We start from the raw sequence: 25460 nt of genomic DNA, 5'->3' as shown, positions 1-25460 counted from the left end.
AGGCAGCAGAAACCCAAGAAAGAGGAGGGAGACGAGGAACCATCATGGAAGGACAGGCCCCTGCACGGTATGTACCACCGGCAGATAGAGGAGGTGGCTGATATCCAGAAATCCTACCAGTGGCTGGACAAAGCTGGACTGAAAGACAGCACAGAGGCACTAATCATGGCAGCACAAGAACAAGCTCTGAGTACAAGATCCATAGAGGCTGGGGTCTATCACACCAGGCAAGACCCCAGGTGCAGGCTGTGTAAAGATGCCCCAGAGACAATCCAGCACATAACAGCAGGGTGCAAGATGCTAGCAGGCAAGGCATACATGGAACGCCATAACCAAGTGGCCGGCATAGTGTACAGGAACATCTGTGCCGAGTATAACCTAGAAGTCCCGAGGTCAAAATGGGAGATGCCCCCAAGGGTGGTGGAGAATGACCGAGCTAAGATCCTGTGGGACTTCCAGATACAGACGGACAAAATGGTGGTGGCTAACCAACCGGACATAGTGGTGGTAGACAAACAGAAGAAGACGGCCGTAGTGATCGATGTAGCGGTTCCGAATGACAGCAATATCAGGAAGAAGGAACACGAGAAGCTGGAGAAATACCAAGGGCTCAGAGAAGAGCTCGAGAGGATGTGGAGGGTGAAGGTAACGGTGGTCCCCGTGGTAATCGGAGCACTAGGTGCGGTGACTCCCAAGCTAGGCGAGTGGCTCCAGCAGATCCCGGGAATAACATCGGAGATCTCTGTCCAGAAGAGCGCAGTCCTGGGAACAGCTAAGATACTGCGCAGGACCCTCAAGCTCCCAGGCCTCTGGTAGAGGACCCGAGCTTGAAGGATAAACCGCCCGCAGGGGCGTGCTGGGTGTTTTTTTTTTTTATATATATATATATATATATATATATATATAAAAGCTCCCCTTTTCCCAAGTCATGCTTTGAAAGCAGAGCAGCAGCAGCTTGATGCACTTCTACATAATCCTGAAACAGAATATCTGTCAGAAATGAAGATGTGTTGTGACAAATATTAGACAGCAGCCATTTATCACTTTACCGCCAACCTCCCAGCATACAAAACCAGACACAATCACATCTTATCTCCCCTATTTTCCACTTTGTTTTCAGTTTGTGTCAGTTTCTGCTCTGTAGGCTCCTCAAAGGAAATTTAACTGGCTTGAAGCTGAGGTTCTTTTATCTGTCAAGTCTTGATATCCCCTTTTGTAATTCATTACACATCTAATATGTCAGGGAGGGTTAGCAATTGCAGCTGTAAAGTATAGTTGACTAACTTGCGGACTGTGCAGAGGATTTTTCCATCACTCGCAACCTTTGTACCCTGTAAAAGGACGTATTCTCTCCAGTCTCGAGGTTTAGATTGAGGAAACAAACAGAAAGCGGTTATAGAGAGCGCTCATCCACAGTCAACCAGCTGTGAGCTCCACCCAGCTACGTCTGACTCTGTTTTTATAAACACCAGAAATGTTTATGCAGCATTTATAAGTCAATTTTCCTTCAGCTATTTTATAAGCATGAATATATGTATCTTTGACATATTTATCATTTATTGGATATTTCTTATCAGCCTTAAGCGAGGGCAGAGCTGATAAGGTTTCCCATAGCAACCGTATAATGACAAGAAAAAATGTTTCATAATCAGTTCAACAATGAGGCTTTTTTTTTTTGTTTGCAGTTATTTCGGTTTGTCGGTTTATTGAAGTTTAGAAACGACATTACCAAATGATTATTATGCTTAATCAGCTTCTTCCTGTGACAGATGGGTTGCTGCATGAATGCACAATTTTCCGCCACAGTTAGAATAGTTATTTTAAAGCAGAGTGTTTCTGTGTTTGGGCTTCTGCCTGAGCTCTTCTCTTCGGTTCGATGTGGGCAGGGTTCAGGCGGACAAAGGTGATGTCACATACAACAGCGTTTCAAAATTGTAATGACACTTGTGTTGTTTTTTTTCCTTTGTTGCCAGGCTACTTGTACAGAAAAAAAGAAATTCACTTGCACAGTACTAGTGAAGCAGAATAGATTAGTTTTTGTTTTTTGTTTTTCTTATTTTTTAACAAATGAACAAGAATGCTCCAGTTGTCGCTTCATCACTCTAAAATCAATCCATCCAACCGTTAGCTTGAGCTGCTTATTATTTAAAAAGGTCCTCAGGTGGCTGGAGCTGGAACCAATCCTAGTCGACTTTGGGTGTAACAGGAACACCCAGGTTAAAGTCAACAGTAAATATATTATATTATGTGGTTTATATTATAAACCAAGTGAATAGGAGGCTTCAAGAAAGTCGAGCCAGAGAACAAACTTGCATGTGTTTAATATAGTATATGCTAAATCCTAAAAAAAACCTATATCTGATTCACCTTGATATGATAAGGTAGTTGCCTCGTGTGGCTGTGTGTATTAACTGGAATGGGACGCCCCCTTGAGACATGAGCTTTATAAATGGCATCATCCTAAATTTAAGAGTTTACCTAACAGACCCAATAACAGCTCTGTGGCCTTTTCTCTTTTCTGTTTGGCTGTCTAGGGGGGTAAGGAGTACGTGATGCGAGCACACTTTGGGCTGCCCAGCGTGGAGAGTGACGAGCTCGAGGCAAAGAGACCAATCACAGTTAATTTTGAGATACCCTATTTCACTGTGTCTGGGATTCAGGTAGGAGATGACAACGCACCGTTTGCCTTCACTGCCTCCTTGTACAGCTGCATTCTGTAAAGTAAAAATTATTACTGGATTAAATGGATAACTTATTAAGTCATCTTTTAAGTTTATGGCAACGATCTCCTTACACACTTTGTCTCAATTCACTCCTTGTTGAATTTAAACCATAGAGCAAAACTACCTTCACATTCCAATGTCTTTGATATTTAGGTCATTTATAAATGAGCTCTACCTGACTACATTAGAGTTCACATGTTTCAATTTTACCTTCTCTCTTTTGTTACAACCCATTAAAAATGAGACATTTTTTAGTTCTTCAGAATGTCTTTTATTTCTTCAGTTAGTGAGAAGAAAAAACAATCAAAATGTGGAGATCTGTGGTTTTCGCTAGATAGAAGGCATTTATATCTGCTGTAAATGAACTGACAGAAAGCTACCTGAGCGCACAGTCTGTTTATAGTAAACTGTAATGTCAAACCACTAAAGAAAATGAGGGTTCATAATGTGTTTGAATGAGTGAAATAACTGTAGTTAAAATGTCAATGTTCCCCCAGGTGCGCTACCTAAAGATCATAGAGAAGAGTGGTTACCAGGCGTTGCCATGGGTGCGCTACATCACGCAAAGTGGAGGTGAGAAAATAACGCAGGGAAGTGGAATTCATTACAACTCACCCTTAAAAACAAACACAAACACTGCAGATTGGCCACTTAGGACCACTTTTTAACTGGAAATGCTGCTGCTCTGATTTGGCAGCACGGTTGATGAAGTTTAAGAGAATTTTACAAATACTTTTTGAAGGATGAAACTTTCATGTACGACAGAGCTGCAAATGTCTGCATCTGTGGTTTGAAAGCCCTTGGATTTAAAATTGCATTTCTCTCATTAAGTAATAATGTAGTCAAAGTAGTCATCATATCGAGAATCATTTTTGTTTTTAGGAAATTGTTCTCAAAAGTCTAGGCAATCAGGGAAGCAAGAATAATTATTCTAATTTAAAACATATTCACAATTTTCAAAAATACTCATTCTTAGCTTTGTCCAAATAATAGCATTAAGATAGTTGGGGGTAGCAGACCTGTGACAACATGGACCTCAGGTGGTTAAGGTTTCAGATAAAGATAACTGAAAAGCGTTTTTTTAAGGTCATTATAAGCTAGAGGAAAAAAGAAAAAACACAGTTTGCTTCATCAGGACTGTGTGTCTCATCTCATCCACAGATTAGCTAATTTGAAAAAACCATCACATAAAACATGACAATTAACATCAAGTGTCGGAAGACTACACGGTGCATATTTTGAACTTTTTTTGGATTCCAAGTTGGTGTTCCTAGAAAGACAGAGGAGTAAATTCCCAAGAGAGATCAGAGTCACAACCGGTCTTACTGCATCAGTATTCAGTGTGTGTCCCTCGAATGAACCCAGCTGGATAGCATCTATCATATCTATTACCTGGCTCTATCACCACGAGCCATGTCATCAGGGGCTTAGAGTGACAAAATGCAGGTTGCCAAGGATAGAAACCTGGCTTCTTCGAGGCTTAGGTAGCGTGTTTAATGTCCAACTTTGAACAGAAACAGCCGAATTTCTGCAGCAACGTTAGCACCTGGGATCTTGAGATTCAGTTGCTGCCCTGGGAATGAACCCACATCCGTCAGCTGCTGACAACAAGGGCGACAAGGACCAAGAAGTGTTTGTCAGCTTTGAGCTTGTTTCATCCCATTAACCTGAGATGTTACCTGCAAAGCATGTTGAAATAAAAAGCAACACCTTCGCCCCAAACACACACATGTCATTTGAACAGGTCAGTTTAAAGCTGCAGTGTATTGATGAGACTGCAGCAAAGTCCTCCACACAGGCTCACGGGTTTCAGTGTTTCAGCAAATGGTAATGATATGGAGATGGGAGTCCAGTACCTCTGCTGGACAACCGCCAGAAATCTTCAAGTTTCATACCTGCTATCTGCCCCAGGAATGAACCTGACTGCATTACATCAATCATATCCATTACCTGGCTTTGTCAGGGATGAGTCAGGGGATGCAGAGGTTGAATGATACCACAGGGTGCCAGGAGGCTCCCAGGGTGGCAACTTGGCAAATGCCAAGGTTACGATCACCTTGCTGTAACATCAGCAGAGAAGCAAAGGAGAGAAAGCGAGAGGGATCGAAAGGAGAAAAGACGAGAACAAGTTAGAGAAGGAAAGGGGACGAAGTTTGGGTGACTTGGAGAGATGGCTATTCCCTTTCTCTTACTGTTAACATCAGCAGCACACAGAGGGAGACGGGCGCGATCACATTTCACTCGACACTACAGGCAGACACTCTCACACTGATTAAATAATACCCTGATGCTGTGTACTGTAGCTAGTGGCTCATTAATGATTGATGAACAGGCATTTGCTTGTGATGACCACTAATATCTGACTGATCAGGTGATGATGCACATTAGCTGGATGTTTAACATGACACATCACTGATCCAGGTTGTCACTGGATCCGGTTCTTGATATCATAAAGGACTGCTTTATTTCAGTGGAACCACATCTGCCCCCGTCTCACCCTCTGTCTAGCATCCTCCTCTGTCACACCAACCCTCTGCATGTCCTCCTTCACTACATCCATAGAGAATCTTCTCTGTGGTCTTCCTCTTCCTCCTTCAGGGCAGCTCCATCTTCAACATCCTTTACCCAATATATCCCTCTTCCCTCCTCAGGTCCTGCCTGTCTTACTTTCTCCACTCTTACTTTGTAAATGAACCATCTACTTTTAGTTAAGCAGATATTTAATCCCCCTTTTTTCTTGCTGCTATTACCAACATATCTGTGCTCACCCTGACCCCTGGAAACACCCTAAACTCACCTCTTTCACTGAGTTGTTGATATTTAACTCACCGTCTTGTAAGTATTATGTGCCAAACTCTGGGAAACTATTCAAAGGCTGTGTTGTCAGGATTTTTTGTTGTTTTTTTTATTTAATATATATATATGAGCATGGTTCAGTTAACACACACTCTGTATTCTGTGCCACTGATATTTACCTTAAGTTCAAGTTCAAAAGAGTCAAAACAAAAGCGCATAACATATGCAAATGGGATGTTCGCATACTTCTGTTTCATCTTTTTTGTGACACCTCCGGGGGTGCACACGTGCATCGTAATTATTCTGTACACCTTGTTTTGAGATTTAATGGCACCATTATAAAGTGGTAGTGATGTGCAAGAGCACTGAGGGGAAGCAAGCTGCACGTTAATGCTCTGCTGTTACGTCTCTTGGCAGATTACCAGCTCCGGACGAACTAAAGGGCACAGACGCTGCTAGATGAATGGATATTTTCTTTCTCTGTCTGTCTTCGTCTCGCCTCCATTTCTCCAGATTTCTCTCTGCAGCGGACAGCAGAGGACAAGTGCAGGAGGACAATTTTTTTTTCCTTCCCCTTACACTGAATGGCAACAGGACGTCATCCCTTCCTCTAAAACTAACTTGACTCAGACGGGAAAGTGTGGTGCAACACCTCTGACCTGTAATTTCTATTTCAGATTCCTCCGGTCTTCAGTAAAGCGTAAATAATAAACTGAGCCTCACTCTAAATGAACATGGAGGGCTCATTTAGAGTGAAGTTTCTGGACTCATTTTTTTCTAGTTTTCTTCAGAAAGGGAAAAAACATGTTATTGTAGTTTTCGAAACATGGTCAATTTGGGCTGCTCAGCTTGTCCAGTGGCTTTCTGCTGAGTACTATGTAATCTGACTGATTATGTAGTCCCAGTGTACAGCAGCTGTGATTGTTTATCACCACTTGTTATTTCTTTAAGGGCCATAATGTTGCAGACTGGTGATTTTTCTCTATATTGAAAAATGCCAAGTACTCAAGTTACATGTGGTTCCAGGCAGGATCTTAGCTTCAACACAAAACCAGTCAGCATCTTTAACATTCGTCTTTCTCAATCACTCCTATGACCCGTCCTTCATATTCAGTGGTTGATTTTTGTCCTCTCGGAGCATGTTTTTTTTCTAGAACCTCTGTGTTAAGATATAATAGAACATTAAGATATAATAGAACCATACCAAATATAAAAACATCTATTTATAAATAGACGCAGGCATTGCCCCCAAAAATGCCTGCGTCTCATCAGCCCTAGCACTGTGAACTCCAGTGCACTGAAATTAACACCAGCAACCAGATCAATGATTAATAAGGCACAATATTGTCAGAGGCATCGGCAGTGTAACGCGACACCGTCGACACACTCTCATGGGGCCTGTAACCTTGTCCTTGTGCTCAAAATCAGCTTCCAGCTCTGAGCACATACTGAAGGAATGAAAAAGGTGGGGGGGGGTTTGGGGGTTTCTTTTTTTTTATCCTTATATCTGTTGTTTATACTGTAATCACTAATCACTGCCATGTGGAAAGGAGACTTTAAAGGAAAACAGAAGGGGGTACAAAGGTAAAATTAACCTGAAGAGAGTTTGTGTGCAGAATGTGAGAATATTGACAAAATGGTGAAGAATTCTTTCCCCCAGGATTCTTCTCGACTCCCTCTACTGTGCACGCTTTTCACCACATCAGTTCAGCTGCATTGCTAACAACACAGAAGAGTCCTGAGTCATTTTTACCATGTTTGCTGTTAAAACAAAAACATACTATTACAATCAGTCCTTTTCTTTTTTCATGTGGAGACCTGTTTGAGACCCCAGTGACGATTTTAATAGATCTGTGTTATGTGTTTTGATTAATTTATCAAGGACAATTTGTCCATAGGGAACAAAGGGATATATTTGGAAATAAAACATTTTGTATCTTGTTATGGGATATCAGTGTTTTGTTTGTTTGGTTGTAATTTTTGCACATAGTTCCTTACTACATTGGTCAAGCAAATTTTAATATTTGTGGGTGAAATAATGTTTGCCAGCTCTGAAATGTAGATCAACAATCTGTCACATTAGTGAACAGATCTCAGATTAGTGCTCCATTATTATTCTGAGTTAACGGCATAAAGGCGCTACATTAAGGTGCAATTCTTTTAAATGATTAGTCTGACATTTTGTGAAATATGCTAATAAATTCTTGCGGGACGTTAGATGAGGTAATTGATGCCATTTTCATGTCAGTTTGCTACACGGACCAAAAAAATTAAAGGAGCATTTTGAATATACATGAGATTTCAGTAGGAAAAAAACATGCTGGATATCTATACTGATATGGACTGGGTACTGTTTCAAATGATGCAACATTGTTTGATGGAAATGACAATAATCAGCCTACAGAGGGCTAAATTCAAAGACACCCTGAAAATCAAAGTGAAAAAATTACACGGTAGGCTAGTCCATTTTTCCAAAATTTAATTTCAGCAACTCATAACGACACTCATGAGGTCCCTTTGTAGAGCTCTGACAATACCAGAGGATGCCCCTAATGAGATGATGGTTGGTGCCCTGAGAGCTATCTTCCCAGGTCTCGACTGGGGCACCACTGAGCTCCTGGACAGTCTGGGATGCAACCTAGTGGCACTGGATGGATGGAAACAAAGTCCTAGAGGTGTTCTATTGGATTCAGGTCAGGCAAAGGGTGGGGACCAGTCATTGGTATCAGTTTTTTCATTTTCCAGGAAGTGCCTGCAAACATACTGCCCCATGAGGCCAGGCTATGTTGTGCACCAGGAGAAACTCAGGACCTACTGCACCAGCATATGACAATCGGACTCCACGGTGCCGGGCACTGAGCACAGGGCCAACTAGCAGACGTCAGCCCCTCAAAGCCACTCTCATGAAGTCTGCGTCTGATTGTTTGATCAGAGACATTCACAACTTGTGACCTGCTGGAGGTCATTTGGTAGCTCTGGCAGTGCTCGTCCTGTTCCTCCTTGCACAAAAGACCAGATATCAGTCCTGCTGATGAGTTAAGTCCATTCCAGCTCTCCTAGAGTAATTGCCTGTCTCCTGGAATCTCCTCCATACTCTTAAGACTGTGCTGGGAGAAACAGCAAACCTTCTGGCAATGGAACATGCTGGAGGAGCTAGACCACCTGTGGCATCACTGTAGGGCCCTGGTATTGCCTTGTGTTACCAGTAGTATTACCGCAGACCCTAGCCAAATGCCAAATTAGTGGGAAAAAAAACAATTAGTGGCCTCCACCCCTAAAACCATTTGTATTTGGGGATTGTCTCACTGTTGCCCCTCCTGTTGTTAATTTCATCAACACCAAAGCAGCTGAAACTAATTAAAAACCCTCTCTGCTACTTAATTGACCAGGTCAATATCTCAGAGGTTTAACTGACTCGATGCTGTACTCTGATTAAAAAGTGTTCTTTTGTTTTCTGGCATGTTTTGGTTGCCTGGGGTTAGGGATAATTGTTATCTAGTTAGACCACAGACAGCTAAGTAGTCATTGGAATAAATGTATGCAACATGCTAATGCATAGCGTTAAGCTAGAAGAATTGTGAGTAGAATTTGAAGGGCCGCCATATGCATCTTCACGTCTCACCCACAGATGTTGTTTGGCGTTTCAGCAATACTGTGTTCAAAATGAAGCCTAGTTTTGGAATCAAACGAGAACTCCATTCAAATGCAATGTGGGGAAAGTCTTAAGCAAACAGGATGCACCTGAACAAAGTTAGGAGGGCCACAGTACAAGGTCTGAATATTTTAGTAAATCAGAATTTGGATTTTTTTTTTTTTGTTTTATTCTTCAGTGGAAAAAAACGTGTTTTTACTGCAGTGTAAACTTGTGGACAAGAATGACCACTTTATCCTTTTAAGATGAATTTAACAACACGATACCAAGCAGAAGAGCGGTCTGAATGTCTTTCAAATCCAGTGTATAGCAGAGAAACAATTTGTCCAGTTTTTGTATTCTTTCTTCTGTTTAGCTTGACAGAAAAGCTCTGAATCCTCTCCTCCCACACAGTCCTCTCTCCTCAGTATCAGAACTGCCTCCCAGTTCGCTCTGTTCACCTCTTCTGGCTGTCATGCATGGGTTCACAGCCAGTCATTTCTACTGTATAGGCCACTGCAGGTCAAAAGGCAAACTTATGTAAGTAAAAGTCAGAGGATTTCTGTGTGTTGTCAAAATCCAGCAGGGTCCATGCTATTTTATTTTTCTCAGTGTGTGTGTGTGTGTGTGTGTGTGTATTGAAAGAAAGTGGTGCTGGTCTATGCCAGCCCCCACAGATCACTGTGTTGTGCATTGTGCCTTCAGCTTGCTGTCCATCATCACACCAACAATGGTTAACTGTGTGACCCTTTTCTCTCAAGGCAGCAGCCTGTGCGTATGTGCGGACAGATAAGAGGCGTTACTGACTTACATACGCACACACAACAGAAACACAATGCAAGGCCATTTTTTAGGTTCTTCTGTAAGTGTTTCGCAAACACGAATGACCTTTTGCATCTTCTACTCTGATTCTGTCCTTGCGTCTTAAAAGTATCGAACGAACTTTTCCAAAAGGACGAAACATGATTGCTTTTGCGATATATTTTTTATATATATATTTATATATATTTATATTTCTGGAAACAAGAAGGATTAAATTATACCAAAGCTATATTTTCAGCAGCATAGCGTGGAGTTGTCCAATTCAGAGAAAAACTCACGTAGACATATCGACAACCTAGTTTAAACGATTGCAAATGCACTGAAATTCTATGACTGGCCAGGCTGATGCAATGGATTTAATTTCACTGATTTTTCTTCGTCTCAGCTTTGTGAGGAATGATTATGGCTTATTATCTGAGCCAGAAATAGCCCACATCTAATAAATTCAAAGTGCCGAGACTACAGATGACACCTCCAGCTATGCACCGCGGTTAAATTAAAAGTGTATTTTTGTAAAGTCTCAGTATTATTTAGAGAAGTGCAATAGTGGTAGTTTTGGTATCTTAATGAGTTTTATTGTAAATTTAAAAATAAATCTGGATTAATGCATGATCTGAGTAATGAGCCAGTAGGTCAGTACGAGTGTCACACCAACTGGATGTTGTTCTCTAAAGTTTAGTTAGGCAACGCAAAGAGACGTGCCATGGTTCCCACAAGAAAACTGTCAGCAGCTTAACAAGACCTCTCATAAGAAGCATCTGTGATCAAGGTGATCTTCTGCATCCTCATTCCAAAGATTCTGGACCATCTTTTCAGGATCACCTAAAGCTTTAAGGAAATCATGGCTATAAGATGAGCCTAGTGCCAAAAGGAGAATTGGAATGAGAGCTTTCGGATTCAACAGCATATTTTGACCAGCCAAGTATCCCACACGGTGATGTGACCCATGGGAAGTTTTTCCCAAAAGGCACCTTCTGAAGTTTTCACCAGTGGATTGCCAGAAAGTAAATAAAACGTCCAGTGTGCCAATGCTTGTTTCTGCTACTCTATGTGATAGACATTAAATTTGCCTAGTTTTGTCACTGAAACTATAATATAGCCCATGAGATTAATGCTCAGAGTTGGTTATTAAAAAACATTTTTGATAAACAAAAAGATTTTAGCTTCGCATTGTGTCACTTGGAGTGGTTGAAAAGGTGATTCTATTGCGATTTTTAACAAGGCTTAAATGTGGTTTCTTCAGAATCATCTCCCGTACTTTAAACTGTAAATTAAAAAGCACAAAACCATCCAATATGTACTTTGAGGGATTGTAACTCAGAAAATATTCACATTTTTAAGGTAAAATTTCACATAGTTATGTCAAAGGTAATGAAATGATTTTACTTTGAAGAAAAATGTTGATTCTAAGTTGGCTAGGTGGGAGGCACTGATTGATTTTGATTCATGAAATAATCCTTACTTATAACGTATTTGCTTCTTGAGGCCAGTTCTGCCATGCTGTCATGTTGTTCTTGTTGGAAACACCTTAAATAGACTGGATAAATGCATTCCCATACACAGCTCATACACACAACTTTCCTTATGGATCTCTGCATTTCCTGTTGGTTCCAAGTTTAAAGTCCAGATGCCCTTTTTTTGCCTTTCCTCTAAAGCATACTGGCTATTGTTTTTCAGATTCCCTTAGAGTGCCATCAGAGTAAAATGTGCCCCTTGCATCACCAGCTGTAGATAAAACTACCATGAAAGCAGCTGAACGTGGGTTTGTCCAACAGCACAAGATGTAGCCATGAAATTTTAAGTGTGTAGCTGACATCAAATAAAGACTCAGTCTGAGCACAGCCATGAGCCAATCCTTTATCTAATAAAGAAATAATGAATACTGAGTAGGCTATTCATGGCTGAGAATGTGAACAACATGTTGAAAATTGTTGTGGCAAATGTGATGCCATCACAAGATAGTGGGTACAAAATCAGAACTGGAGACTAACTCCTATTATTTAAGCCTTAATCCAGCAAGATTTGCATTATCTTTTTTTGGTGGTATCAAAACTCTAATGCTCACCCTGGCTGCCCACCTGGACAATGAGAGAAATCCATGCAACAAAGCGAGACTAAATGAGTCTGCAAAGCTTGGTGGTTGTTCTTTATGACCTCCACGTTATTTTAAATGAATGTTTTACAGTACACAGTGGAATGCGATGCCGTGACGATATCAAAAATCTCGATTAACACTGGTTTAAGATAACAAAGCGCCGCGAGAGTCACAATTAAGACAGTACAGTGTTGATGCACAAAAAACACAAGTTATTCATACATTCTAAAGTGCTGTGATACAAGTCTCCAACAATCACATTTGACAGGCTGCCACAAACACTATACCTCCGCAGCATGAATTTTGTTAAATTATTATTAAACCGAGGCAATAAAACTCCCAAAGAATCCCTCGTATTCATCATCCCAGAAACTGCAGAGGCAATATTTTCACATATACACGAAGATCATGAGGATGGGATATGAATCAAAAATTATAAATAGGATTTTGTTCATGTTCATACTGTCCCATTTCTTGCAGATTCCATCTTATTCAATTTCCATTTCATCCATTCAGATGACACTCTCATCCGCAACTACGAGAGCCTCAGTGAGCAGGTAGTGGTCAGATGTGTGGTCCCTGGTCAGTTATCACAGATGCAAATCACATGCATAAATTTGAATGTGCCGCCCTCCAAATGAGGACTCAAAAAAACATTACTTCATCTTTTAGAGAACAAGATGGGTTTGTTTGGTTGTAGGCTTACAGTTCTTGGAATTGATAGACAGGGAATAGCTCAAAGTTCATTCATGGACTTTACTCCTGCTGTAGGTTAGCTGTACTCAGTTGTAGCTTGCTTCTCCTGTGGGATAAAAATTGTGCTTGTAATTTATCAGAACTGGCTTAAATATTTTTTGTTGTTGTTCTGTGTGTCTTCTCCATGCTGTTTAGTATTTGTCCTGTGAGAATGGAGTAACATTTACCCACTATAGATAAAAAGCAGACCATCACCATGTGTTCGGTTCTTCTGGCATTTTCCATTTTTGCATCCTTACTCACAGAGATCTGACTGCCAATAACTAACGTGTTCACTAAGAATATACTACACACTCAACTATTTTATCTCGTACGCAGTCTGCCGAAGCATGCATGGTATGAATCTGTGTCTGGGCATAAAGCCAGTTCTAATTTAGTTGAGCCAGTGGGCAAAAAAAAGCTTTATTGGGGTTGCATCTCATATAAGGTTAGCCAAACTGGAGGTAGTCTCTCTTCGAGCGTGACGGTCCATATGTCCTGAAACAGTGAAGATGTGCAAAACCCGGTCTACAAACCGCCGTCCGTGCCTCGTCCTCTCAAGAAGGATCACCACTACAGAGTATATCCCAACACCCACAACTGCAGCTCCACCTCCAGCCAGCAAAACCACTCCAGAAATGTACATGTCATTAAGGGCTTGGCCAGGCTTTGGCATACGGTTGGCAAGGGCCAGATGCAGTAGAACCCCTCCACAAATCAACAGTGACAGCCCGGTAATTAAAACCACTAGAAGGTCCGATAAACCGCCGCTCTTTAGCATGTCGATCCGCTGTCGGCTCCGAACGCAATTCATGTCCTGCACAGCTGAGCTGAGAAGTTGTTTGAGCAGGACTCCCAAGGCTAGCAGGCACAAAGCTGTGCCCGTGCCGAGCCGCCACTCACTCGAGACGCTGGTGGTAGTCGAAAGAAGGCCGACGCCCCCAAGTCCGCAACCCAGGATGAGAATCACAGCGACACAGTAGCAGAGGAAAGACTTCCCAGGATCTCTGAACCACCACAGCTCCACTTGTTCCTCTAGGATGCTGTGCTGAATCTGTGCTGGGTCTGCTGGACCATTAAGGCCCAGTTCAGGACTCCTGGCTTCCCTTGCGGGGGGAAGGTTGTCCAGCTCCGGCATTGTAGTGGTACTCCCAGCCTGCTGAAGAAGGATGCAACCACCACAACGAGGGAATGAGAATCCACAAGGTTACTTTGGTCCTTCCTAAATCTACCAAAGGTTACTGCAGGTCAATCAGGACAAGCAAGAGATTCCAGAAGCTTTATGGGGGAATTTGCTCAAAATTATCCAGAAATTTTTCGATTTTTAGCAGATCTAAAAAGAGGTTAAATGTAATTCCCCAAAAATGTTCCAAAAAATTTTACTGAGATCAGTGTATTGTATTTTATCCACAATGGTTTGTACTCAAAGGTTCCACAAAGTTAGTTTGGATGTATTGTTCCTGAAAATTCATGGAATTTCTTGTAGTTTTTCTTGTAGTTAACACCGGATACAGAGTCAGATCCCAGTCATCCTTAATGCGTTAGTTTCTGAATCAAAGAATCCACACATCGGCAAAAGTGTTAGTTGGTAGCAGTCACCTGGAAGACAAGACATACAGTTCATTCAGTGCTGTAGGTGGCCTCTCCAGCTCACTTAGTTAGATAACTGTCTTACTAACTAGTACATAGATTCAATTCCTAACCAAACAATAAGTCACAGCACAGAAATGCATGGATAAGAAGTGCTCGTCTATCATTTCTTCCCCAAGCACAACGTGGAGAGGAGTAATAGCTTAACTTTCAGATCAATTCAATTCAATTCAATTGAATCTACACAGCACCAAATCACAACAACAGTCGCTTCAAGGTGCTCTAACCACCCACGTTCAACAGTGTCTGGCTAAACACAGGCTTATATACGAAGACTTTACTTCTGTTTCTTCCTTCTTGTTTTTAAGGGTCTCTTTGTTTTCCACACCCTGAAGGATGTGATCAGTACAAGATAAGTTAAAGAAAAACTTCAGACCAGCTAAAAATCCTCTGCATGCTGAGCTCCAGAGATTGAAGTTCTTTGCCTCCTATTCACCAACAAGTTTGTTTTTTGTTTCTGCTCTTTTATTTTCTGACACTGTGTGAAACCTGAGAAGCAACAAGCACAAACAGTGTTATTCAGCTCGGTGTCAAGTTTCTCTTTAAAAATTTTAAGTTTGTGTATATTTTGCAGCAACGGATAAAAAGCAGACAAATTAAAGACACGTACACACACATATACACACACAAAGTTTCTATGTAAAAAAAACTTGGTGTGCTGACACCGGCAACCTTTTCTTTCTCTCGTTATCACTATGGTAATGAGTTGCCACTACAGAGGCGGCTGGATAAAAGGAGCATCAGCTGTCGATAGAATAAACAATTCCTATCCACGCACACACTGAAAATCAAACAGCTAATCCACAAATGTAAATTTTCGTTCTTTTCATCCTTCCAAACAGACACCCACACAGCCTCACTTGACGAATCTTTCTATTACCTTGAGTCCAGTAAATCTTCTTTTCCTTCCTCACATGCACTGTTAACACAAATTGGAGTAAACCCCCCAAATCACCACCAACCCTTTATTTAACCTTCTTGCTGACCTCAGCACATTTAGCGTCCACACTGTAGTTTGTAACCTCTTCACACACCCGTAACACAGTTATGTAAACAAACAGCAAGCAAACAACCTCAAGGTTATGGCTCTCCACAGCTTGTCTTTCAAAAAAAAAAAAAACTGTCTGCGGCTTTATTTCTATCAAAGTCACAGGCCCACGCTGTCCAACAGAAGCTGACAGTAGTCACAGTTTGTCCTCAGCGGTCGTGGTTCCAAATTGAAATTGAAATCGCATCTTTGAATCCCCCCACACACACACACACAGACACACACGCTGTTTGGAAAAGACTAAACAAACATGCAAGATCACATTTCTTGTCAGTATGGACAGGTACCGCCTTGTATCGAGGTGGAGCAGTTATACCGTGACACGGAGAGATATGAGTTGCATACACAAGGTGTGAAATGAAGAGTGAGGTAATTACAGCCGAGGAGGAGGGTGTTTATTGGCAACATGCTGTTCTGGAAGCTTTTCACATCCTGTATCTGGTGGAGTGCTGTGTCAGTATGTGTGTGCGCGCGCGCGTGTGTGTGTGTGGTTGGCTTTTTTACAGTTGTAGATAAGTAGTTAAAAGAAATGCTATAAAAAGAACATGTGACTTATCACGTTTAATCATATGATAAGCCTGTGCATGTTTCACTGAGTATCTGCATTTGTTTTCGCATATGTGCACGTGTGTGTCTCTGTGTGTGCACCTGTGCATGTATGTTGAGTCACTAATTAATCCCAGCTGATTTGAGCTCAGTGTCACTGACAGGTGAGGCCAAAAACACAGCACAGTCACTGAGATGAAGAAACATATGATTTAAGGTGAAAAAAAGAAAGACGCTACAACGCCACCCAAAGCTGTGAAACTATCCCTTTGATTCCTGCTGAACTCGTTTATGAGACATTATTTATACTCTTTCGTTAAGCTCCTAGTAACATGAAGCGCGTGATCAACAGGGCGACAGAGCGAGAGGCACCGGCACGTGACACAAGATGAAACTGAACCCTCGATGACGCGAGTATATCTTACTTCATGTTCTGTTTTTTGACTCACTGCCTAACTCTGTGCTGGCCTCCTTTTAAGAAATAGAAAAGAAGTAGAGAGGCACAAATAATTTACACAAACAAATTATTCAGTTTTTCCACTGTGCTCTGCTCAAGTCACTAATGTCAAAAGTTGACTTTTTTTTCTTTAGTAAAAGCTTGAAATAATCTTTGGTTGTCAGTCTGAAACCTTGATACAGTCTGACACAGATTGTGAATGAGGTAGGGCCATCTCCTCATGCTTGAAAATTCAAAAAGATTTTGCGGCACTGCTGTTGCCCGAAGTCATCTTCATCCCACTGTTTTACACCCGTGCGCTAAAACCTTCAGTGCACCATGTCTAACGATGAATCTTCACACCTTTAGCCGTCGATTCACACTCCCACAACTCTTGGCATATTCATAAAATATAGATCCGCAGATGCACTACTGCCGCTGACTGTAAAACTCAGCGAGGCTGAGTTGACAAGCAGCATTATTGAGAATCTGCTTCATCCCTTCATTTGGACTGACAATCCCGGCACTTGTCGTGACCTATGAATGTGGCAGGTACTTGCATATCAAAAATGTGCTGATTATAAATCAGCACATCTTGATGTCTAAAGTAGCTTATAAAGGCATTTGAAAGCTACTCTAGTGATTATTATTTAAATTTATCAGAAGACACAGTGTCTGAAGACCACCGTAGATGGCTGTCTTTTAAGTGACAGGAATAATAAGTGTGTCATGGACACTCAGCTCTGCAGAAGTACTGACATGATTGAAATGGGCTGACACTACCAGTAAAAACATTCTCTGTACTGCTAATGCAACCAAAACTTAATTAAAGTCATTAAAAATCCCAAAGACACTGTAATTGTAAACCCCGGACACAGAGTATCATCCTCTTTCTCTTTCGCTCTCTCCGTCTCTGCTACGTTTTCAGCCCACAAGGTCACAAGAGGAGCTGTGCTTTAGAGTAAAATACAGTATACCTCACTCCAATTACCTGGGAAGCTTTGGGACTCCGGTATTCCCGCCTCTGTTATGTTGGCCAGCTGAATTCATTTCACCGGCCATTAGTGCCTCGTTTTACTGTTGATGAGGGGTTCTTTTTAAAGTTGGATGTCAGGATATCGTATGCTAATCAGAGTGCCGGTCAGCAGAGTTTGATAGAAGAGAGCAAAAGCATCCAAAGAAAGTGAAGTAGGCAAAATTTTGCTTATTTTAAAAATGCAAAGAAAGAAAGAAAAATGCAGGGACTCAGGTGGGAGAATGAAAGCGCAATAACCCCAAAATGAAGTGGATGTTTGAGTGCTTGGCAAAGGTGCAGTGCAGAACGTGGTAGCTTACAGCAGATAAAAGCATGCGTTGACATCCAGGGAAGCTCGGACTGGAATGCAATGCGTATTACGTTTTGACTGTCAGAGGAAAAAAAGAGAAAACAGCTTTATTCAGGTAAGCACAGCACAATGGGAAGTGGCTTGTATGCTGTTTAAAAAAAGCTGAAATATTGTTTGCCAGGCTGTTGCAACTTCTGTGAATTCATTCTGGAGTACACAGACTGGAGGGGAAGAGGAAGTTTGGGGCTCAAAACCAAACTTGTTGTGCTATAGACAGCCTTTCCTTCAGTATTTGCAGTTCATTTGCTTTCCTCTAAATTATGTTCACTATATTTAGAGTTTTTTTTTCCAATCTTCACATCCTCTTACTGCAAAAATGTAGAACAAGGCATCAGTGCCAAATAATCAAAGCGAAAATATGTCAGAAAAAAGATAGATCCTTCTGCTCCTGCTGCTGAATTTCCTGCTGTGTGCATTTTTTATCTGAGGACGGCAGGACGGGCTGAAGGGGAGTCCATGGGAGATTAGACGATGTGTTGCTGTGGTGACAAAGCAATGCTGTACTTCCTGTCTCCCCCCCCCTTTTACACTCGCACCCACCCTCTTCTCCTCTAGTCAGGCGTTGATTCTCTTGGCGTCCCCACGGGCGAAGAGAGGGGTCAGGGTTGGCTCCATCTGTCTATGTGATGGGCATCGGTGCCAAGCGCCACGGGGGCTGGAGGGAGAGGAAAGAAGACTTGTGCGGAGTGGGAGGGTAATGGATGTTTCTGAGCAGTCATCTGGGACTGCGAATGGGGCTGAAACTGGGCCTGGGGAGTGGGAAAGGGGTTCAGGGAAGTGGATTGGGGATAAGGGCGTTAGAAGCAAAGGGACAGAGGGAAAGGCTAGGGGCTAAGGAGAGTGCTGAGACTTCACTCTTGTTCCTGGTATAACAAAGGTGGCTGGCAAAGAAGAATGATGCTGAATAGGTCTTTATGCAGGCAAGCTGGATCTTTCGTCTGTTCTCTAGTCACAATGGACAGGCAAGACACTCGGGGAGCCTCGCTGTGTCCGGAACCAGTGATGAGACAATGGCAGAGTCAGTATTACTGTCCTCACTCTGCCAGGCATCACAAGGGAAAACCTAAGAGAAAAAGAAAAGACTTTTACAGGAGCTGCACATACTGTTCTTTAACCCTATGGTTCACTTTAAAAGCACTTACACGTTCATTCCTCTCCTGTTCTGCCACTGAAATTCAGCTTCTATCCCTCTAACGGCAAGCAAATCACTGTGTTCAAATGTTAAAGATGCTTCAAGTCTACAAACCGGTGCGTGATCGTCAAACTGATTAACGAGCTTAATTAAAATCTTGCACATTATCAAGGAACGGAATACCCAGATGAACCCCCGCAACACCGCAACCAGAACTACGTTTCTTTTTCAGAAACTAATGGTTTGTTTTCAGCTACTGGGGTTTTAAAGATGGCAGTGTGGGTTGGATTTAACTAATTCTATAGCTGGTGGATGGACTACCATGAAATTTACTGCAGGCAGTCATTTTCAGTTTGTCCGGCGCCACCCGTCAGGATGAACTTTTGGTCCCGGGTGAAAAGTCTCAACAAATGAGAAGTGGTTCAAGTACCATCTGGGATGATTCATGATGAATCTGTCGATGCCTTAAATTTTAATCTTGTGCCATTACTAATTAATTACTCTAGGTGTGATTAAGCCCAGAGGGAACACAGTGGAAGTAGTTTGATGTGATTCCTGGAGTGCTGCAGCGAGAAACTGCTACAATCACACTTCAGCGTGCGACTGTACCTGGCTTCGGGACCTTTGGGGTGGACAGGGACATTAATCTAAGTGGTAAGAACAAATGTGAATGGATTGCAGTAGTTGTGATTAAAGAAAAAGTGGTTTAATACCAGATATGTTACTGCAAAACAATGTTTCTCGATTGGATTCCTCCATCAGCTGCCACAAAGGTCATCCAAATGACCGTGTACGTGGTCGGTAGCTATGTATAGCAAACAGATGCTTACCACCCTCTGTCCATCTTGAATGTATTGTGTCTCAAAGTAAAATGGAGATAATTATGCATGGCTTCTTGTCTTGATTATTTGTTATCCCTTATTCCTCTGCCTGAGCAAATCATCCCTGGATCGCCTACAAATGATCCGGAATGCCTCTTTCACGCACCAGGTCCCATGGGATATAGATTTTGTCTTCCTTACACTGGCTCCCCCTAAAGTTTACGCTTCAGTTAAAACTTTTGGTAAGCCCTTTCAGAGCCCTCCATGGTCAGACAACTCTGTATGTCAGTGAATTACTACAACCAAACATAACATCTAGATCCCTGAGGTCTGTGATTTAGGTTAAAGACAAAAAAATGGTGACTGTGCTTTTGAGGTTGTGGCTCTCTCATACCACAATACCCAAATTCAGTTTAGATTTAAGTTCCTTGTTGTTCCTTCACTTTTTTATAATCCATTTAACTGGGCTCTTCTTTTAGCATAATCTTCTACCTTTATGGGCTATTGAGCTACATGTTTCCGATGTTTTGGCAGATATACCGCAGTAATTTCCAAACTTTTGGGATGAATAAGTTGTTGTTTTCTTACCTCATCTATTGTCAGAAACTTTGGCTAATTGCCAATCCCTTCTACATTAATGGCATTCCCAACTGCTCCACCTGCACTTTGTTGCTAATTAGCTAGCGTTAATATGGCTAACGTGAAAATTTGTCGACATTGCAATCTGATGCATTAGGCAGCTTCACAGAGCAGCTAGTGTGGCTGCAGACCTTCAGTTGTAAGCGATATTAATATTTTTAGATGCTTTAAACTTCCCATTTTCATTCTCCTCCTTACCCACTGCCTCATCTCAGGTGATTTTCTTCCTTCCCAAATGGGCTTTATATCTCAGCTTATGACACAATATCACCCTGACTGGCACGACCAGCCAAGACCTTCCCCCCTGACACTTTATCCACAACCAAGCACACACACTCATCCCCATCTGCTTTCTTCACACTCTTCCTTATCTCCATAGCTTTACACACGTTTCCTCCCTTTTTTCTATGCCTCTCATATCGTTCTCTGTCTCACTACCAGTGCTCCTCTGTGTGGCTACTTCTTATCTTTTCTGTCTGCTCGGGTATTGGGATGTTGTGAAGGCAGAGATGTGCATGGGGTGTGGAGGGGGGATTACTCACAGAGGTCCCTCTGGATTCAGGTAAAAGCCTGTTTGACTCAAAGCCCCATGCAAACATGTGTCATGCACACAGCTACCTGGACCTTTTTCCCTGTTTTGGTGTTTACATTGTTTTCTCCTTGAAATTCTGATGCTATTCTCCCTTCAATCATTCTTGTATTCACATCCCATCATTCCCAACATTAAAAAATATGCCAATTCATCAGCCTCGGTAAAACTGCTGAGTATTGTTAATCCCCAACGCGAACACATGTTAACAATCAAAGCCAAAACTCGATTTGCACAAATTTGTTATCTGGAATATGGTGTTCCTCTCTTTTTAAATAGACTTCTTCCTCTCACTGGAAACACTGCTGTTGACAAAAATGTAGACCAGTCTAATTCAGCTTAGCAGAGGCTCTGGATCTCACTCAGCCGGTACGATGGGAGCCAAATGGGGCTTTTAAACACTGAGCGCAATTCAAAATGGCTCGAATATTTCTGCTTCTGTCAAACTGGCTCCTTTACCATGACTCCAGAAATCCAGATTTTTTTTCTTTCTTTCTCTTTTTTTTTTTGAAAGTTGAAGGAAATTAACTGAATGACGTGCATAATGACTAAGTTGTGTAATAACCCTCGGTCCCCGAAGTGGAGGAGTGTTGATTAAAAAAGAAAAAGAAAAAAGGGAAGAACCTCTGTCCAGCCGGTTGCTTTCCCTTGTCATGCACAGCTGCAATATTAAAACGCTAATCAAATCACCAATTAACATGCTGGTCCCCTTCTGCTTCACTCCCGCTGACGATGGAAAAGGCTCACCCCCACCTCCCCATCTTCTGTCTTTGTTTATTTTAACCCTGACCCTTTCCTCTTGTGGGTTTTAAAGGTGATTTTCAACATATTTTAATTTGATATTGGCTGTCTGGTGATGATAATTGTAATGAATGAGATGGCTGTCTCAGTGTCTGGCTATTTCCTCACTACCTGAACTGATGTCTCCATCCTGCAGCTGCACGTTGTGGCTGAACTTTTAATACAGATTTTTAGTCTTAGGTGACAGGAATTTTTTTTTACATCTATGTTCCCCGGAGGATGAAACCTAACAACTATAATGAGCTCCCAACTTTCTCTGTAGTGCCTATATGAGGAGGACACCTGCGGTTAAGTGAGATGTTCTAATGACTATTGTATCGATAAGATTGAAAAAACACTGATGCCCCCACACTTTTATATGCTTAATATGAAACTAGAGCGAGCAGCTTGCTATAATGTTTATATATATCACAGACAGAGAGCCAGCAAGAAAACTGATACATGCCAGAGTATTGATAAAGTTTCAAAAATCTCTCCCCATGCTCTCCTTCATCTCCTCTTCCCCTCACTCCCTTACCAGTCACAACAGATGGCTACCCCTCCTCTGAGCCCGGTTCTGCCCGAGGGTATCTTCCTGTTAAAATGGATCTTTGTCTTCCCATTGTCGCAAAATACTTCCTCCTATGAGATTGTCAGATCATTGGCTCTTTATTTTATTACATAAATTGTACTTGGGCTTGATCTGTAACTTCTTGGAGTCTCTACTGCTCGCAAGTACCTGGAAAGCAAATAGCCTTCCCATCACTGTCGGGTTTTTTTAATAGCACCGTTCTAGCAATAGTAAACACATGTTAATGTGTTAACCAGTTAAAAACAATGACGCAAGTGCTAAAACACCAACATGTTAGCAGTGGATTTAAAGCTGCAGTGCTGATCACAAAGGGAAAAGCAGCCCGTGGATCTACAGCGGCTTCATCAAACTTAAACATGCCTCTTTGTCAATTCAGTCTGTTATAGAAGTAAATAATTGATTGATTCATATATAATGCCAGCAAGCTCCAGCGTAGACTGCACTAACAACATGGTATTTTTTTTATAAGCTGCGTAAGTGAAAACCTGAATCATGTTTGGAAATGCTATTAGTCTCATCTTTTAAAAAGGTGGGACCTCCCACTGATGAGACAAAAGTGGATCCTGCCAACATGATGTGAGGGTTTCAGCGGGAGAAACTGGTAAGGAATACAGGATGCTGACACTCAGCTATGTCTGTGTGTGCAGTAAGCATTTTCTCACTGATAAGTTAGAAATCAGTGTCATTTTAAGCTTACTGTATTTCTGCAGGCTAAGCTGAGGCATTTTTGACATTATTCAGCTTGTGTTACAGACGTTTTTCAGAATGATACGAGTGACACTGTTTTGACTGCAAGTGCCTTCGCTAACCACAGCAGAATGCTTATATAGCTAACATTAACTACCAGCAAAGATTGCCAAAATAATCCTCTGATGTGGTGAAATCTAATATTTTTAGCCAGCTGCAGTCATTTTGCGAGTGATTCAGCCCTTGATTGTGGTGCCCGCTGTTCTCCCCTCCAGTGGAGGTGGTGTTCAGAGGTAAAGCACTATCTCTACAAGCTGCCGGTATGGATGCGTGTAGATGTAAAAACAATCTTGTGCAAACAGCTTAAAGTTATGATCGTCAATTTGATGCAAGTACAAAAGGAAGAATTGCCTTTTCTGAACACAGTCTGGCAGTTTAGCCTCATCTCACCCCTTTATGGAATTCATTATGCTTACTGATGGATGTGTATTATACCCAGGGACAGGAGTGGATGTAGTCATTACAGCTGCTACCGATGCCACACTACATACCTGACTGTGTGCATCTGCTGACGGTGGAGAAAGGGGGATATTTAAGATTCTTGTCTGATACTCTACTCTGATTTGTGTGTTGTCTCAAAGCCAACACACAAACACATACAAAAAATGCACCCTGTGTTGCACGGTTATCCACAGACTCAATCACTGACTCACTTTGTTTTTCTCCTTCTTTCATCCTGCACTCTGTGTTGACTTCAGGCTCTTTCTTAACGAGGTCTATCACATGTTGTTTTCAGCCTGACTTGTTTTTAAGAGTTAGACCTCATCTTAAATGATCCTTAAAGTGCTTTCGGTGTAGAGAGACTGACAGTCAGCATGTAACCTCGGCTCATTTAGATGCCCTGCCATGATTCATCTTCGGCCTTTAGATTAGTACCAGCAGATCAAGAGGTTATGAGCAAAGCAGCAGGGGTCATGCCTGGACAGTCTATTGATCTGTTGCAATTGCGAAGGCTTGAATACAGCTACAACACTCCCTTTCTATGTGGTTTATGGATTTTCCACAATGCAGCAAAACTGATAGCTGAGTATATGACAGCAGCCCTATGAAGTGATGATCTACAGCGTATCTGAAGCCCTATGTGTTTGATAACTGTGGACCAGCCTACCAGAGCAAAGGTTAGTGGGTATGGCATAATGTCAATATCTTTTACTTCCTTGTTTTCCTCAGTATAAAATAGACAATTTATTCTTCCGGGAAAGTCCAGAAAGCATACGAGCATGACAATGCAACTATTGTGGGAAAAGTGACACCAATATCCAGGCACCTTACATCTACATACAATGGATTTCTTTAAGAAGTAGTGCTTACATCTATCATAAGGTAGATAGATAGATAGATAGATAGATAGATAGATAGATAGATAGATAGATAGATAGATAGATAGATAGATAGATAGATAGATAGATAGATAGATAGATAGATAGATAGATAGATAGATAGATAGATAGATAGATAGATAGATAGATAGATTTAGTCTTTTAGTTAAGTCCTTACAAAAGCCAAGAGAGAAAAACACTTTTAAAAAGAGACACGGATACTGACCTTTATATGATAACACTTTAACAGTTTAGTATACAACTTACTAAATTGTTAAATATTTTGTTTTTTAAAAATAAAGGTGCTATGTCCGTGACACCAGCCTGCACTACTGCGCAGATGAGCGCTATTATTACTATTATTATTACTGATCGACAGTGACCTTCTTTTATAATCCTTTTATAATACTGCTGTTCATTCGGGAATAAAGGAACGTGAATAATGTAGCAGTTACAAAAACTCGCATGTAAGTTTTTAAATAAATCGGATTTAAGAAAAAAAGCCCTTTGTTGGTAAAAAGTTGAAACTCTTCTGTGTTTGGAGCTTGTTTATTAGAAGCCACTCTTACCTGTGCGCTAAGCTGTTCACACTGACTGCCTTCAGCTCCGCGCAGTAGCTGCGCTCGATTTCTTTTCAGTAATTCCCAGCTCGTTGTCCAGATCATCAAAGTCCCACAGCCGTATGTCGCCGCATACCTTCAGCCGTCTTTTGGATGAGAGGGTCCAGAGCAATGAATGTGCCGTGGGTGCCGCGCTTCCCCTCCTTTCGCTCTCGGTGAAAGCCCACAGTCTCTCTGCCTCTCCGCCGGACGGACTTCCCCCGTTTAATGCAGGTGTGGCCGCGCACGGCGACAGGGGACGCCGATGGGAGGGGACAGAGAGTCAGCGAATCGACCTCCGCACTGCCGTGGGTCCCCAGAGGGAAACCAGCACATGAAACGAAGGACGGCTGCTCCTGATAAATAAAAGATTCA

General features: G+C 41.8%; 2 protein-coding genes across 2 annotated transcripts in view; one reads left to right on the top strand and one right to left on the bottom strand.

Moving 5' to 3' along the window:
* Nucleotides 1-7479, top strand: part of ap1m3 (adaptor related protein complex 1 subunit mu 3) — a 39008-nt gene extending 31529 nt beyond the window's left edge. Inside the window, exons 10-12 of the mRNA XM_085386861.1 lie at nt 2535-2660; nt 3221-3296; nt 5937-7479. Coding sequence (XP_085242987.1) covers nt 2535-2660; nt 3221-3296; nt 5937-5959 — 225 coding nt within the window. The 3' untranslated portion in view covers nt 5960-7479. The remainder of the gene's footprint in view (nt 1-2534; nt 2661-3220; nt 3297-5936) is intronic.
* A 4633-nt stretch (nt 7480-12112) lies between these two features.
* Nucleotides 12113-25288, bottom strand: tmem125a (transmembrane protein 125a). The gene is made up of 3 exons (XM_085386650.1): nt 25056-25288; nt 17474-18930; nt 12113-14401 (listed from the first exon to the last, which is right to left on the bottom strand). Exon 3 carries the CDS (start codon nt 13938-13940, stop codon nt 13242-13244), a length of 699 nt encoding a protein of 232 aa, XP_085242776.1. The 5' UTR covers nt 13941-14401; nt 17474-18930; nt 25056-25288; the 3' UTR covers nt 12113-13241.
* Between the last annotated feature and the right edge of the window lie 172 nt (nt 25289-25460).

This window comes from Rhamphochromis longiceps, linkage group LG17 (genome assembly GCF_057381845.1).
Source record: "Rhamphochromis longiceps isolate RC_006_pf linkage group LG17, R_longiceps_female_GT1.1, whole genome shotgun sequence".
Classification (NCBI taxonomy): Eukaryota; Metazoa; Chordata; class Actinopteri; order Cichliformes; family Cichlidae; genus Rhamphochromis; species Rhamphochromis longiceps.
This window is presented reverse-complemented; position numbering and strand designations above follow the sequence as displayed.

What these genes read in the sequence shown, in the direction of transcription:
- tmem125a (XM_085386650.1), bottom strand. Translation starts at nt 13,940, where the DNA reads ATGCCGGAGCTGGACAACCTTCCCCCCGCAAGGGAAGCCAGGAGTCCT.